This window comes from Myotis lucifugus, unplaced genomic scaffold (genome assembly GCF_000147115.1).
Source record: "Myotis lucifugus unplaced genomic scaffold, Myoluc2.0 scaffold_141, whole genome shotgun sequence".
Taxonomy (NCBI): Eukaryota; Metazoa; Chordata; class Mammalia; order Chiroptera; family Vespertilionidae; genus Myotis; species Myotis lucifugus.
Window position 1 is genome coordinate 1,140,677 of NW_005871189.1, and position 15,190 is coordinate 1,155,866.

At 38.9% G+C, this 15,190-nt stretch overlaps 1 protein-coding gene across 6 annotated transcripts; it reads left to right on the top strand.

Moving 5' to 3' along the window:
• Window positions 1-4,578: 4,578 nt before the first annotated feature.
• SSBP1 (single stranded DNA binding protein 1) lies at window positions 4,579-14,832 on the top strand. Of its 6 annotated transcripts, none has more exons than XM_006094722.3 (7): window positions 4,579-4,704; window positions 5,374-5,436; window positions 7,331-7,391; window positions 7,987-8,127; window positions 8,348-8,435; window positions 9,730-9,818; window positions 14,679-14,832. In XM_006094722.3, the coding sequence occupies exons 2-7, from the start codon at window positions 5,413-5,415 to the stop codon at window positions 14,720-14,722; spliced, it is 447 nt and encodes a 148-aa protein (XP_006094784.1). In that variant the 5' UTR covers window positions 4,579-4,704; window positions 5,374-5,412; the 3' UTR covers window positions 14,723-14,832. The 6 variants fall into 6 exon arrangements, with proteins under 6 accessions (XP_006094784.1, XP_014316315.1, XP_006094785.1 ...); XM_014460829.2 differs by having other exon boundaries at window positions 4,644-4,739; XM_006094723.3 differs by having other exon boundaries at window positions 4,649-4,769.
• The last annotated feature ends 358 nt before the right edge of the window (window positions 14,833-15,190 follow it).

Below are 15,190 nucleotides of genomic sequence, written 5' to 3' on the forward strand. Positions count from 1 at the left end.
GTAACTAACAGAGTGAGAAATTTATGTTGGAAAGGACTTCATGAGTAGATAGGTGAGACAATTTGGTAGGCTTGTACTAATAGGTCTGCTTCGAGCCTCAACTTCACAGGCCTAGAAGCTTATAATGGCCAACCTATGATATAAAATAATATTGGTCATAAAGGCATTTGCTAATTATGTCATATTAATAAATGTAGCCTGTAAATAGTTTGTAAGGCCTTTTTTTTCCTGCCTTATTTTCTTTTGCCTTAATTTTAAAGTTATTTTTTAACTGAATAAACCATCGGACCATTTTTTCTCCTGTCTTGGAATAGCAATTCTTTCTATGCAATTAAATGGGGTATAGTGCTCCATATTGCCCTATGTCATTTTTTAAAACCAGTCTTTGTCCAAGGTTTTAAAATTGAGTTAATTTATCTCTTGCTTCTCCCAATCCAGCCATGCCCTTTGCAGTACAGTGCAAGGTCAACCACAATTTGTGATTTATAAACAGGTATATTAAGAGTATGCAATGTGTAGACCAGAATTTTTTGGTTATACTTGTCTTCTCAGGCATTGACACCTACTACTGTGAGGGTCTACTCCAGTCCTATAGTGCAGCGGTTCTCAACCTGTGGGTCGCGACCCCTTTGGGGGTCGAACGACCCTTTCACAGGGGTCGCCTAAGACCATTGGAAAACACATATATAATTACATATTGTTTTTGTAATTAATCACTATGCTTTAATTATGTTCAATTTGTAACAATGAAAAGACATCCTGCATATCAGATATTTACGTTATGATTCATAACAGTAGCAAAATTACAGTTATGAAGTAGCAACAAAAATAATTTTATGGTTGGGGGTCACCACAACATGAGGAACTGTATTAAAGGGTCGCGGCATTAGGAAGGTTGAGAACCACCGGACTCTACTCCATTCCTATAGTGACACCTGAATGTACCTGGTGTCAGACTCTTGGTTTCTCTCCCTCTTCTTTTGCTGGGCTCCATGGGAGCAGGAAGTCACCAAAAGAGCAGGTAGCTGCATAGACACTGCTGAGTATGGAAGGGACTGGGTCTGTTTTCAATTTGCATTGTGCTTTCTGCTTTTTAATTCATTCATTCATTCACTCATTTTAAACAACCTTTTCCATGCTTCTCACACCAAATTATTTGTGAATACAAAGAAAGAGGGAGAGATTAGTGGCACAATGAAGAAAGACCTTTTAAGGCCAAATGATTGGATATGGTTGGATAGATGTAGGTGATCAGGGAGAAGTTTTAAACATAATTCCAAAGTTCAGGTCTGGGAGAATCTTGGTACCACTAACAAAGAGATTACAGGGGACACACTGTCTTTGAAGGAAAGGGTACATTTAATGTTTCATTTGACTGAACCGCTCAAATGGAAGGATTTTAAAATAGGATATCATTGAAGGGCACTGACAGTAGTAACTTAGTGGGTAGAATGTAGAATGATTAATACCCGTGCAAGGACTGAAGGCAGTATAATAAAATGGAATAAACATTGCCAAGGGAGTCACTTAAAAACAGTCAGGAGGCAATTAAGGAAGTGAGGCCCACCTTGTGCACAGTTCTCAGAGCGGCTATTAAGTTGTTACCTGTTGCTGAACTCAGCTCAAGGCCCAGCCATAAACATCTTGGAACAAAGATGATACCTGGACATATAAGGACCTTCCTATCCTTCCTTGTAGTTTTCCCCGCCTCATTTGCATACTGGAACCAACCAATCCTGTTAAACTGGCCAACAATTCTTCATTTGCATGGAAGAATTACATTTTGTGGGTTTTGCCTTTATAAACCCTGCCTGCCTTTGTTCTCTCCAGAGTGCAGTTGGGTTGCTACCTAAATCTGCCTTGTTTGGATTTGAATCCTTTAAGACCCCAAATAAACCTTTGTTTTAGAGCCTCAAATCTTTATTAACAATGGCATTTCAAAAAGTAAACTGTGAAGGTGGAAGTAAAACTTGAGTTAAGTATCTAGAAATATACTCTGAATGAAAAGGGGGCTATGCAATAAACCTGACAAGCCGGGGTGTGGTGGGGAGTGGTTGTTGTTGGTGGTGATGGTAGGGGTGGCACATAGCAGGCCTGGCAAGCTCAGTTACCAAAAGTAACCCCACAGGATAGTCTGATCACAGATTCCTAACTGGGCGTCCCAGGTGTTTGGCAGAGGCCAATCTTTAAGTGAGCTCTGCCCATTGTTCTTATGTATCTAGGATAACCTACTAGTACTGTTATTGGGGAAGGACATATAATAAGAATAGAACCACAGCTGTCTAATAATTATTCACCTTACTAATGATAGATGAGAAGTTTTCTTACAGACCCTGGAAACTGGAGGATGAAACAGGCCTGTAAAAGATAAGATACCTCAGAGCCCAAATGGGTCCATTACTCAAACAAAAAACACATTTTGAGAACAGACCAAGGACAGGACACGCTTTGATTTGGTTGCTGCACCTGGACCCTGACCGCCTCCGGGAGTTTTTCTCAGGAACGCTGACCATTCTCTGGTCCCAGGAAGGGGCCGAGCTGTTTGTAACATCATAGAAGACTAGCCACCTTGTTGTTAGACTTTGAGCTTCTTAAGGCCAGACTGCAGACCCTCTCCCCGCCCCACCCCTTTCCCTGTTACACTTGTAGCTCACAGCTGCATGTAGCTATCTTCTCCCTCGTGTGTATATAACCAGCCAACTGGCAAGGGGGGGGGGGTGTCAGAGCAGATTTGTGTGGGTGACACACTGCTCTCCCACACTGCCGGCATTATTGGAATAAATGCTCACATATGATTCAACCCTGTCTCCACTTAATTGGCTCAAGTGGTCACAGGCAGCCCGACCCCTTGGTTGTCCAGTTATAGTACCTTTGAAATGTCAGAGTAATTTCCTTTTTCTATGCCTGGAAGACACAACCCTCAGCACCAGAGCACAAGACCACCAGAGTGTGAGGTCACAGAACCCCTTGTTGTTATCTTGTCTCTGAATGCCATCTCTATGTGCTTTAAATGTTATTAACTATACTTTACCCACCAATGTAAAAGAAGCACAGGGTGTCCCAAAACAGTGTATACACACTTTAACAGCTGATAGCTCAATTTTGAAAATGAAATGTACTTTAATAAACACTGCCTTTATAATCATCCAAAATTTGCTCAGCACGATTTTTTTTTCATTGATTGTGTGTGCATACATTTTGGGGGGATACTCTATATGTTTCTCCATTTTGCCTTTTATCCAATCTTAGAGGTTTCCTGCCACCTCCTGCTTTCTCCCAGCTCCTTAACCTACTATCAATGGATTTCATGCATCTTTCTTAAGTCTTCTCCTTTGATTCTAATATATAAAATAAGCTGCAAAACTTCCATTCTATGGAGCATTTGAGATCTTGCTCCCTGGCATATGTCGTCAGTTTGGCTCAATAAGCTTGTAAAAATTCTCCACAGGTTTGGACTGTCTACACTGACAATGACAATTAGTAAGACTACTTTTAGAGTGGGTTAACGTGTGTGTTGGAAACCATGTTAAGCCATTCATATTTTTTCCTTCAAGGGCAAGAATAGGCATTGAAAGGTTTTAAGCTGAGTCCTGAGGAAAGTTGCGTGTTGGAACGATGTGGAGGGTACCTTCCTTTCTAGAAGTTGGGCAGTGCCAGGGCCACGATAACGGGGAGAGCCTTTCTGGCCTGTATTCTGCAATCTGTGGGGTTCCATACCCCTCTTCATTATCAGGGCCAAGATTAGGGTGTGAGGCAAAATATAAGGGGTGTCAAAAAACCCACCTTTAAGATTAATAATATTTTAATGCAATATTTTTAAAATATTAAAATAAAAATATCCACAATTAACAAAATACCAGAATTTTAAATAAAGGTAAGACCTGTAAGCTGAAGTTAATTAAAATTATTATTTAAGACACTTGTAAAAAATGTTGTCAGACATGGCAATTCTTGCAACTGGAAATAAGAAGTAGATATTGAAAATATTGACCATTTTATGTCCATTAAAGCCAGGAAAGTAAAATTATAATAGTTTTCGGTATAAATAAAATATTTAAACCTAAAACAATATTCTGAGTTTTAATACACCTACTTTTCAAATATTCAATATTTCTTCAAGTAACTTTAGTGTTCTGAAAAAAAGTTTTTAAATACATAAAACTATAGGAGCACATATTTTCCCTTGCGCCTCAGAATACTTGTATTTAACTAAGATTTAAATTTTTTGCTCAGCACGGATTTTTTTCATTGATTTGGACTTTTTTAAACATTGAATTAAAATATTTACCTTGATTGCCAATTTTTTGGCGTCTCCTTACTTTGCGCTCTAAGCCCTATCCCCACACCTTTTTCTTGTTTTCTGCTTTAGGAGGTCGGGACCTTTCCAGTGTTTTCCAGAGGCGGAGCTATCTTTTGTGCCGCCTACCTCGCCCCCTCCCGGGCCGGGGTGGGAACCTCATCAAATAATTTCGTTTCATGATAAACTTGAAATCAGCGCCACTCACCACTTGGCGGTGTTGAGCCAGAAAAAAAAGCTCCCGGAACTAACGCGTTCTGGGGGCGTGTTTCCCGTGGCGATGGCCGGCAGCATTTCCATCAGGCACGCCGCGGCCTTTCCGGTTTCTCCTTCCTCTCGCGAGTCTTGCGTCACGGCCGCGTCGGGAAGTGTCCTCCGGGCTCGGAGCTGCCCGGCTGAAGCGTCCGGTGAGCGCGGGAGGAAGGCGTGAGCTCTGTGCGAGGTGTCCGTGCAGCCCCGCGTCGGTCGGGAGGTGGTGCTGTGCTGTCGCTGTCTGTCCCTTCTCTTTCCGCGCGGGGAGGACTCCGCGTTTCCTCTCCCCTCTACTGGGCTGGTTGGGAGCGCCACTTTAGAAAGGGCACCTACCCATCCTGGCGGTGAGGCCGGGAGCCCAGGAATCTGCCTTAGTCTTTACTAACCGGGATGGAGGCAATTTTTGCAGCAACAAGTTTCCGATTTAAGTCCCTTCATGACATTGTAATATTTATGGAGCCCTCCCTATGTGTTAGGAACTGTTTTAGGTGGATTGGACTTGACTGTAAGTAAATCCGACAAAAATCCCTACCCTCCGGGAGTTTGTCTTTTAATAAAAATTTAGAAGACAATAGAATGGAAACGAGAATAACTCAGAATAAGAACTTTTTGTATGGGTCGGAGGAGGAGGAAGTTAAAGGGGATAAAAAAGATACAGGTGTAAGGTTTCCTTTGGGGGGGAAAACTCATCAAATGTGTATGGTCATAAGATGGATTGCATAAATATCAGGAATGCAAGTTAGGAATTTAGGATTAGTGAATTTGTGCTCTTGCTATATGATGTAGTATTAATTTACCCCCCCCCCCCTTTTTTTTTCCTTCAGGAAAGGACTAAAGATTAGATTGTAGGAAAAGTAGAAGCAATGTTTCGAAGACCTGTATTGCAGGTAATCAATCACTTTTCCATAATTGTGCTGATTAGATTTCTTCAGGCTTTTGACTGCAGAGGCAAAAGAGCTTTGAGCCCACCCACTTTATGTGTACTTATTTGATATGGAGGCTTGGAGACAGATTTTACCTGTGTAAATAATGTTCACTGAAACAAAAATATTTTCTAGTTTTTCATATATATGTATAATGGGGAGTCATTCCTTATTAAAACATGTTACTTACATGTAGATCAGTTCTAGAACATTTAAAATCTTTATTGATCCAAAGACTGAGAATCATTGTCCCAGCATTTTTCTGTAAGTCCATGTGGTTCCTTTTCTGACCACCTACCTTCTTTTTTTGTGTGAAATTTTATGAGAGTTTGTTTGAGCCAAAATGCGGACACATGCCTGTGAACAAGTACTCAAATGCTCTGGAGAATAACAGTTTTGCAGCTTCTTTCATGATGCTATTGAGATTAAGAAGGAAATTTAGGGAAGATTACATGGAAGTGGGAGAGAGCAAGGTGGGGATTGCATACAGCGGTTCTCAACCTGTGGATCGCAACCCCTTTGGCGGTCCTTTATAACACTTTCACAGGGGTCGCCTAAGACCACCCTGCATATCAGATATTTGCATTACGATTCATAACAGTAGCAACATTACAGTTATGAAGTAGCAACGAAAATAATTTTATGGTTGGGTCACAACATGAGGAACTGTATTTAAAGGGCCAGAAGGTTGAGAACCACTGCATTACAAGGTACTTAAGATTATGTACTCTCTTGAGGGTGGTAGTTGTGGCTTATTTCCAACGTGAGTTAACCTAGATGCACAGAAACAATGGCTTGCTTCAGGCAGAGATAAACCTTTCACTACATAAAAGTTATATGCTTGGGGAATGACTACCCACCGTGACCTGCCCAGTTAGGAATTTAGGGTCAGATCACACTGTGAGGTGACTCTTCACAGAAGAGTCCATGTAGTCTGTGCAGGATGATCTTGATAATGCAGAATAAGTTGAAACTCTTTTCTTAACAAAAACTATATATATATACATATATATATACAGATATATATGTGTATATATATATATTCACATATTTATACAGCTATATATACACATTGAGAATCATTGATAGGCTGCCTCCTGCACACCCTTACCTACCTTCTTTGTTGTCGACTGCCTCCCAACCCATCTCTGCATACTGAGGAGAGCAGCCAAAGGTTCTGGGTTCTAGGCATGACTTGCCACTTGCTTTCTGTAGGTTTTTGGGCAAGTTACTTCATCTCTCTGAACTTCATTTTTGTTTTCATCTCTAAAGTGGGGACAATTTTGCATAGTTTATAGGTATATTCTGAGGATGAATTGGTAAGAGCTGAAGCACTTAGCTGGAATTGAGTGACGACAGCTGTTATTATCATTGAATGCTGCTGTTATGTGCCAGCAACTACCTTTCTCTGACGAACTGATTTGGACATATCTTTGTACTTTATCAGGGAACCAAATTTGTTTATCTTAGACCTTTTTATTAGCCTATTGAAAGCATGAGTTTTTTCAGCATATGTTGGATTTTACCTTTTGTGTGCAGCCACAGCAGCGTCATAAACAGGAGGGTTATCACAAAAGAAACAGGAGAGGGCCATAAAGTAACTTTCTCGGGCATGCTCTCTAGTGCCTCCTTTGTACCTTTGGGCTCTGTAGTGGGCTGCCCTTAAGTGTTGCATGGTCCTTCTGGCACCGTGTGATGGAGAACATGGGAAGCACGTCTCTTGTTTTCCGTGGATGTATATGCTGTAGGAGCAGCTGACTAGATGGTGACCAAATGTGAGTAGGTCTTCTGTCTGCATTTGTTTTTCCCTGAAAATTCCAAAAACTTACATCCATTTTACTCATTTTTTCCACTTTAGGTGTTTCATAAATTTGTAAGACATGAGTCTGAAGCAGTAAGCAGCTTGGTTCTGGAAAGATGTAAGTAGTAGCTAATTTCCACGTTTAAAGTATATTTGTAGCAATGTGCTAATGTTCTCTCAAATGTGTTGCAGGGGTGCACTGGTGTTTTATAATCTGTAGGTCACCATGCCTCTGGCTCACATTTGCCTCTTGGGTCTTGGCTTTGCCCCATGAGGCCGCTGGGCCTACTGTAAATTGGGCCTTTCTTTCTTTATCAATCAGATCTCACTCCCTCTTGTCACTTTCCTGCCATATAATTTCCTTGAGTCGTAGTTGGTTATCTAAGTTACCTAGCGTTATGTGCTATTTGTCTGAGGGACTGAAAGTTTATGAAACCTGTTGTTTCGCAGAAATATTTTCTTGTATTTATAAAGATTTTCAGATCTTAGATGTTATTTTAGTGACACGGTTTTTTTAAAGGTATTTTAAAGAAGAATTTAAGATAAAGAGCTTACTTAATACTGGTATTTGTTTTGTGGGCTACTCTAAGAATAGTTTCTCCTTTCTTACCAACCCTTTTTTCCTCCAAACTTCTCATTATTTGTTACTTCAACTGATTTCCCTCTTCAGGACACTTCTCTGAACCTCATTTTATCTATACATTGTATTTCAGCCCTGAATCGTGTGCAGTTACTGGGGCGAGTTGGTCAGGATCCTGTCATGAGACAGGTGGAAGGGAAAAACCCAGTCACAATATTTTCTCTAGCAACAAATGAAATGTGGAAATCAGGAGAAAGTGAAGCATACCAAATGGGTGAGTATAAGTGACTGGGGTGATAATTTTATCAGCAATAAAGAGACATTGTTTAGTTTTAATTAACTAGAGATAAGTTACTTTTAGAAAAGACCTTTCTTCTCTGACTTTGTTTTGTTCTCTTTGACACTGTGATGTTGGTTTTGCCAGGCATGTTGTTCTTTGGCATTTATTTTGTCTGCTGGCATTTGTCACCATGTTTCCTATTCTTGTGATTTAGGTGATGTCAGTCAAAAGACAACATGGCACAGAATTTCAGTATTCCGACCAGGTCTCAGAGATGTGGCATATCAGTATGTGAAAAAGGGGTAAGTGGGGGCAGGAAGAATCTTACAGTTTGAATAGTTTAAAAACTGACAACAGTGTTCTCATGAATTGTGTAACTCCTTTGTTCCTGAGTACTATCAATTTATATTAACTCAGGAAATATTCATTCAGTGCTTAATAGTATATGCAGGTGTTGTTCTGTGTGAAAGGTGTATAAAACCTGGTTTAGCATTCTAAGAACTTAAAGTTTAGGGAAAATAGGACGTGAATATAAATAGGAGCAGATGAGGCCAGAGGGAAGGCAAAATGTACCAAGTGCCCCGTGAACAAGGCAACAACACTGACGGCTGGGTCGTGCGTCTTGTCCTCCACGTGATGGCCTTAGCAGAGGACCTGGAGTGTGAAGCCTGGCACAGTGAGGTATTATGGTCCTATTCACATCAGTTTTTTATATTTGACTATTTTATATAGGCTACATAGGTCCCTTTAGAAATGCTTGTATTGATTATGAATAAAAAGTGCTTTTTCTAAATCCACAGGACAAAAGGGTGTGTTTAACAGCAGTTGTATTCACAGTTAACATATTTCATGAAAAGTAATTTCAGCAGCCACTGCGATTTCAATTTCTTTCCCATAACTGCATGCCTTTTCTTCATATGTACCTCCTTCGCCATTTGTGTATGTATGCCTGAATAATGTGCATATACACATATAAACATGTAGAAAATTTCTAGGAAAATGTCTATGCAATTTCACCTAGTGTGTCTTCTAGCTCATCCTTCTAGATAGTGCAGAAATAGTCTTAGTAATTAACTGAGTGAAATACTAAGCTGAAAACCTCTATTTAGAATTTTAATTATCTAAGTCTCTTGAGGAAAACTTTAGGAATTGAAAAATAAGTGAAAATCAAATCTATTAGGGAGTCCAAAATCAAAGGTCAAGGAAAATGACACATTTGAAATCAATCCTAGATATTTAAAGGCTGTCACTAGATTACTCTTTCATTTTTACTATCTTTGCCTTTAAAATTTTTTTTTTTTTAATTTTAGCTTAAGATTTTGAATAAATTTTTTTAAACTTCCTTATGGACCACAGTCAGCTCAAGGATGAAAACATTGTCCTTTTTACTGAGATGAGTCATTTTACTGAGATGAGAATGTGTGTACATTCTGTTTCAGTACACTTAATTTTGAACTTTATGAAATAGTAGTAGCAGAAATGAGGTTATGTGTGATTACATATTTCATCCTTAGTGTATTCTCATTACTGCCCCTGATCTGACTCTTGTAAAGCATATTAGAATCTCCAGACTAAAAACTGTACATTTTATTTCAGGTCTCGAATTTATGTGGAAGGGAAAGTAGACTATGGTGAATATATGGATAAAAATAATGTGAGGCGACAAGCAACAACAATCATAGCTGGTAAGCTTGTGATAACAGCTGTTCTTTCCCTTCTTTAAAAGCTTGGTTGTGTTATAAGCAACTTTCACTGGGGCTGAGATACTGATGCTAATGAGGTTTTAAGGCAGCTCACTAGAAGAATGCTGAGTGTGCTTTGTGGGCTTGCTATGAGTTTCTACGCTTACCTATTCCTTTAGAAAATTACCTCTACACTCAGACCTTCTTAGTTCACAAGTAATGTTGAGTAGAGTATACATTGAACTATCTGTGCCAGTTCTTATTGGAGTTAGAGTCTTTGAAGGATATGGCCTAAATAGGGAGAAGCATGTGGGAAGATAGAGTTAGATTAATTGAGTGGCATTAGACATTTGTGCAGGTTTACTAGTATTCAGAACCTCTTTGGTACTTACCATGATGGTTTTGTTTTAAATCACTATTCTCATTAAAATAACTTAGAAAAGATGGACACAGAGCTTAAAGAAGGTGAAGAAGTTATCCCCTAGAGCAGTTTTCAAACTGTTTTGAAAATTCTACAAAAATTTTGAAAACTATATCCATTTGGACATCTTTAAATTGACATTAACATTTTTTCAATATAATATTGTTATTCAATGTATTAATGGATCTAAACATAGCAATTTGATATCAATCATCATTTTTTAAAAATCTATGAACAAGTTCTTCAACATTTGGAAATTTTATAGTACAGTCATGCACCGCATAATGTCGTTTGAGTCAACAAAGGACCACATACACAGCAGTGGTATTATCTATATATATAAAAGCCTAACCGACCATTCAACCATCCGACTGGTAACTATGACTACCCAGGGGCAGACGCTCTGACCAGTAGCTATGACGTGCACTGACCACCAGAGGGCAGATGCTTAACGCAGGAGCTGCCGAGCTGTGGTGACTTGGCAGCTGCGGTTCTCGGGTGACACACCTAGAACCAGAGAGGAGGGCGACCTATTCCAGGGTGTGTCACCTGAGAACCACCCTCTCGAAATCTGGGACCCCTCAGAGGATGTTGGAGAGCCGGTTGTGGCTTGATACCCTCAGGCCAGGCCAAGGGACCCCATCGGTGCACGAATCTGTGCACTGGGCCTCTAGTCCTATATAATAAAGCCCTGATATGCAAATCAAATGGTGGAATGACTGGTCACTATGACGCACACTGACCACCAGAGGCAGACGCTCAATGCAGAAGCTGCCCCCTGGTGGTCAGTGCGCTCCCACAGGGCGAGCACCACTCAGCCAGAAGCCAGGCTCATGGCTGGCGGGCACAGCAGTGGTGGCAGGAGCCTCTCCCACCTCCACGGCAGCACTAAGGATCCCTCGGAAGGTGGACATCCCCCGAGGGGCCCTGGACTGCAAGAGGGTGCAGGCCAGGCTGAGGGGACCCTGCCCCCTCACCCCCCAGTGCACGAATGTCATGCACCAAGCCTCTAGTAATATTATAATGGAGCTGAAAATTTCCTCGCGGCTAGTGACATCATAGCCATTGTAATCTCAAGCACAGTGCATTACTCACGTGTTTGTGGGACGCTGGTATCAACAAACCTACGCTGCCGGTTGTATAAAAATACAGGATATACAGTTATATATAGTACATAATACTTGATAATAAATGACTGTTACTGGTTTGTGTATTTACTTTTTATCATTATTTTAGATTGTACTCTCTCTACTTCTTAAAAAAAACTTTGCTATAAACAGAATGGGTGTTACACCCAGCAGCTCTTGATTGCATCATTTTTTCTTGTGCTTGACTTAACCCTACCAGACCGCTGTACCGATTTTTTGGTAATTTCCACACAAAGGTGGAATATTGGCACTAGATGAAAGGTAGATGAAAGGTAGACCTATTTTCTACAATGTCTCCAAGTTCCATCATATTCTAACCACTTGTTTGCATGTAACGATAACATTTTTCTATATTATGTTGGTTTTTTCTCTTTAATGCTCAGGAGCTCAGGTATAGGGGACCGTTAGGTTCAGGGCTTCAGGTCTGGTAGGGTTAATCTTGTGTATTTTTGTACAGTAATAGGCTGTACAGACTTGTAGCTTAGGAGCACTAGGCTATATCATACAACCTAGATGTGTAGTAGGCTATACTGTCTAGGTTTGTGTAAGGGAACTCTACAATGTTTGCACAACAATGGAACTGCCTAACAAACGATACCTCAGAACCTATACTCATCGTTAAATGGCACACGACTGTATTCCCTTTTCTCTGAACTTGTTTTCCCATCCCATTTTCTCCTCCGAAGCGTATCTTAATAGATTGTGTAGTTAAGCATCTTCTATTACTCATCCAGTTATAGTTGTAAGAAAAATATATACATAAATAGAAATTTTAAAATATTTTTTAAAATTCTGACAGTAAGATGCTCAATGTTACATTTCTTCTTCATTGTGTTATCATGGTTCTTTTTTCCCCATTCTTGGAGAAAGTGCTAAAATAAGACAGTAGTTAAGAACTGATTCTGTTCTTTTGTTCATTTTTATGGATATAAACACCGAGAAACTTTGTTTTTATAGATAAGTAGATTAGAATGAAAGACATTTTATTGTAGTAATAATGTCTCAATGTTTAGGATCTTCTGAGTCATGCCAAAATTATTTAAAAATTAAATTTTTCATTTTGGAAAATGTCACACAAAAGTGGAGAGAAATTTTTTTTAAAAACATTTATCATTTAGCTTCAACAATTATTAACTGAGAGCTGATACTACTTCATCTAAACTTCCAGCCACTTTTCCTCCACCTGGGTTATTATGAATTTCAGATGTTATATTATTTCATCCATAAATATTTCAGTAGGTATTTCTGAAAGATATGGGCTCCACTTTAAACACAGCTACAGTGCTGTTAAGAAATTACTGTTAAAAATTGTTTTTACCAGTTATCACAGTGTTCAGAATTCCTTGATTGCTCAATAAATCCAAACATTATCTTACATTATTACATGTGTCTTAAGTCTCGCTCATTTTTTTTAAACAACAGAAATTTATTTTCTTATAGTTCTGAAGGCTGGACATCTGAGAACTTAAGTCTCTTTTATTAATCCTTACCAGAAGATATTTTTCCATTGATTTTTTTTAGAGAGAGTGGAAAGGATAGGGAGAGAGAGGAAAAAAAAAATCAATGTGAGAAAAACACATCGATTGGTTACCTCCCACACACACTCTGACCAGGGCCGGGGATCGAGCCTGCAGCTGAGGTACATGCCCTTGACCAGAATCAAACCTGGGATCCTTCAGTCCACAGGCCAATGCTCTATCCATTGAGCCAAACCGACCAGGGCAACTTAAGTCTGTTTTACTTAACACTTTTTTTTTTTTTAAATGTTTCTCTTCCTTGCTCCAGAGTTCATGTTTTACCCACCAAACCATATTGGTAAATTACAATTTGTTGTAAATAATAATTACAGTATGTATTTTCTTACTGGCTTTTTTGAAAGTATATTGACCTTAAAAACCAGCATGGGTAATTTTCTGCCTTCATTATAAGACCTTAGACAAGGTTCTTCATGACCATTTTGTTTTCATAATTCTTGAGTGTCTTGACAGTAAATCATTTCCTCCATGTCCTGTTCTTCCTTTGGCCATATCCAACTGTTCAAATTTTTTTCCAGATCTCCATATGGTATATAGATCTACACCTATGATTTCAGCAGTGGGAAACCAAGCTTCTAATAACATAATAATTGACAATTTCTAAATCTCTATTAACTATTTATTTATGAAGCATTTAACACTTTCATATTTTACTATAAACCAAATGTGTGGGCTAATTTTGATTGTGTAAATTGTTATGAACTTAGCCAAATGGATGCATTTCAGATTATCTGCCTTTTTGTGTTTTTCTTGTCAGCAGTGTTCATATAGATTTCTAGATCATAAATGAATAGGTCTTTAGTGACATTTGAATTGAAAGGAGTTTAATTTGGTTGATCTGTTTCATAGGCTATATTTTTTCCTCCTAGGGATCATGTCTATAACTTAAAAATAACCACCAGCAGATGGCACTCTTGTCTTTACACAGTGATGCAGTTCTAACAATCTCTTCTGAAATAAACATTCTGCACCAAAATATTCCATTTTTTGAAGACTGGATAGTCAATAATTATTCAGTCATTATATAATAACCATTTTTAAATAATTCCAAAGTTAAAAGAATCTAGATCTTTTGGAGTTACACAGGAAGTATTACTAATTCTTTTTCTTTGCATGTCCTAAACTAACTCTGTCTGGAACAGCATTTTAAGAGTAATGTCTGATGTTCTTAGATAAAAATGTTCTCTTTGTAATATTGATTAGTCAATCTTTTCCAAAGAATGAGTATATAAAAAGTCATTCTGTTTTAACATTTAAAAATAAAATGTCTTCTATGTGAGCGTTCAAACTTCCTTTAAAACATAAATAAATCTGTCCTTGCCGACAAGGCCATGTGTTGAACCCCGTCCTTCCCCCCACCTCCAGCATGAGGAGTGTTATGCCTGGTCCTTTTCTACGTGAGGATGTGCTGCCTGTTTAATGGCACCTGCCTGAGCATTGAAAGCTTTGAAGTTTGTGACTTGTTGTTTGGTAGAGAGTCATTGCTGAGAAGACCTTAATTGTTCAGGGAAGAAAAGAAATATGCCACCTCTTTTAACAAGGTCTGAATTGTTGACAGATAGCTGAAGCCCAGCTTTGAGCTCCATCCTGCCAATTGTATATACCTCTAGGGAACAGCAAGAGTTGTTCAGTATTTTGAGAATTGGCATAGAATCCTTTTACGTAACAGCACTGAAGTATATATGTATTAGAGGGGAATGATTAAATGGGATGGGAAAAGTGTTCTGAAAATAATATTTATACTCTGGCTTCTTTACAGATAACATTATATTTCTGAGTGACCAGACAAAAGAGAAGGCATAGAGCGGACCACTCTTCTTTGGCCAGTGTTTGGTATAGTCTCATTTCCAAATCATGTATAGCCTTTATAGTTTCTAAGGACAAAAATTAAAATATTCTTTTATATAAAATGATAATATTTCTCCTTTCTCCTGACTGTTGCTCTCCACTTCCCTTTTTGTGCCATCAACCTTGGTAGTTGCTGTCTAATGCGACATTCACTAATTGTTTATTCTTTTAGGGGTGGTTTCTATGTACAAGTATACAGAATAGTGAACTGTCAGGTTCATCTGCGCTATAGCAAAGGAATAATGTCCTTTAGGAAGACCCCTTGTTTTTTTGTGTGCATTTCTGTTATAGTATTGATTCAGTATTTATTGAGTATCACTATATGTTAGGCATCTATCTCCCTGTTGTAAATATTGATTTTCTTAGCTGTTTGCTCTGTGTACCTGCACTTTAATGAGAGCTTGGTATAGAACAGACAGTGGA

Bases quoted from the DNA above. Each gene is read 5' to 3' on its own strand.
- SSBP1 (XM_006094722.3), top strand. From the start codon at position 5,413: ATGTTTCGAAGACCTGTATTGCAG. The intron at 5,437-7,330 runs GTAATCAATCAC...TTTCCACTTTAG, and splicing joins TTCGAAGACCTGTATTGCAG to GTGTTTCATAAATTTGTAAG. The intron at 8,128-8,347 runs GTGAGTATAAGT...CTTGTGATTTAG, and splicing joins AAGTGAAGCATACCAAATGG to GTGATGTCAGTCAAAAGACA.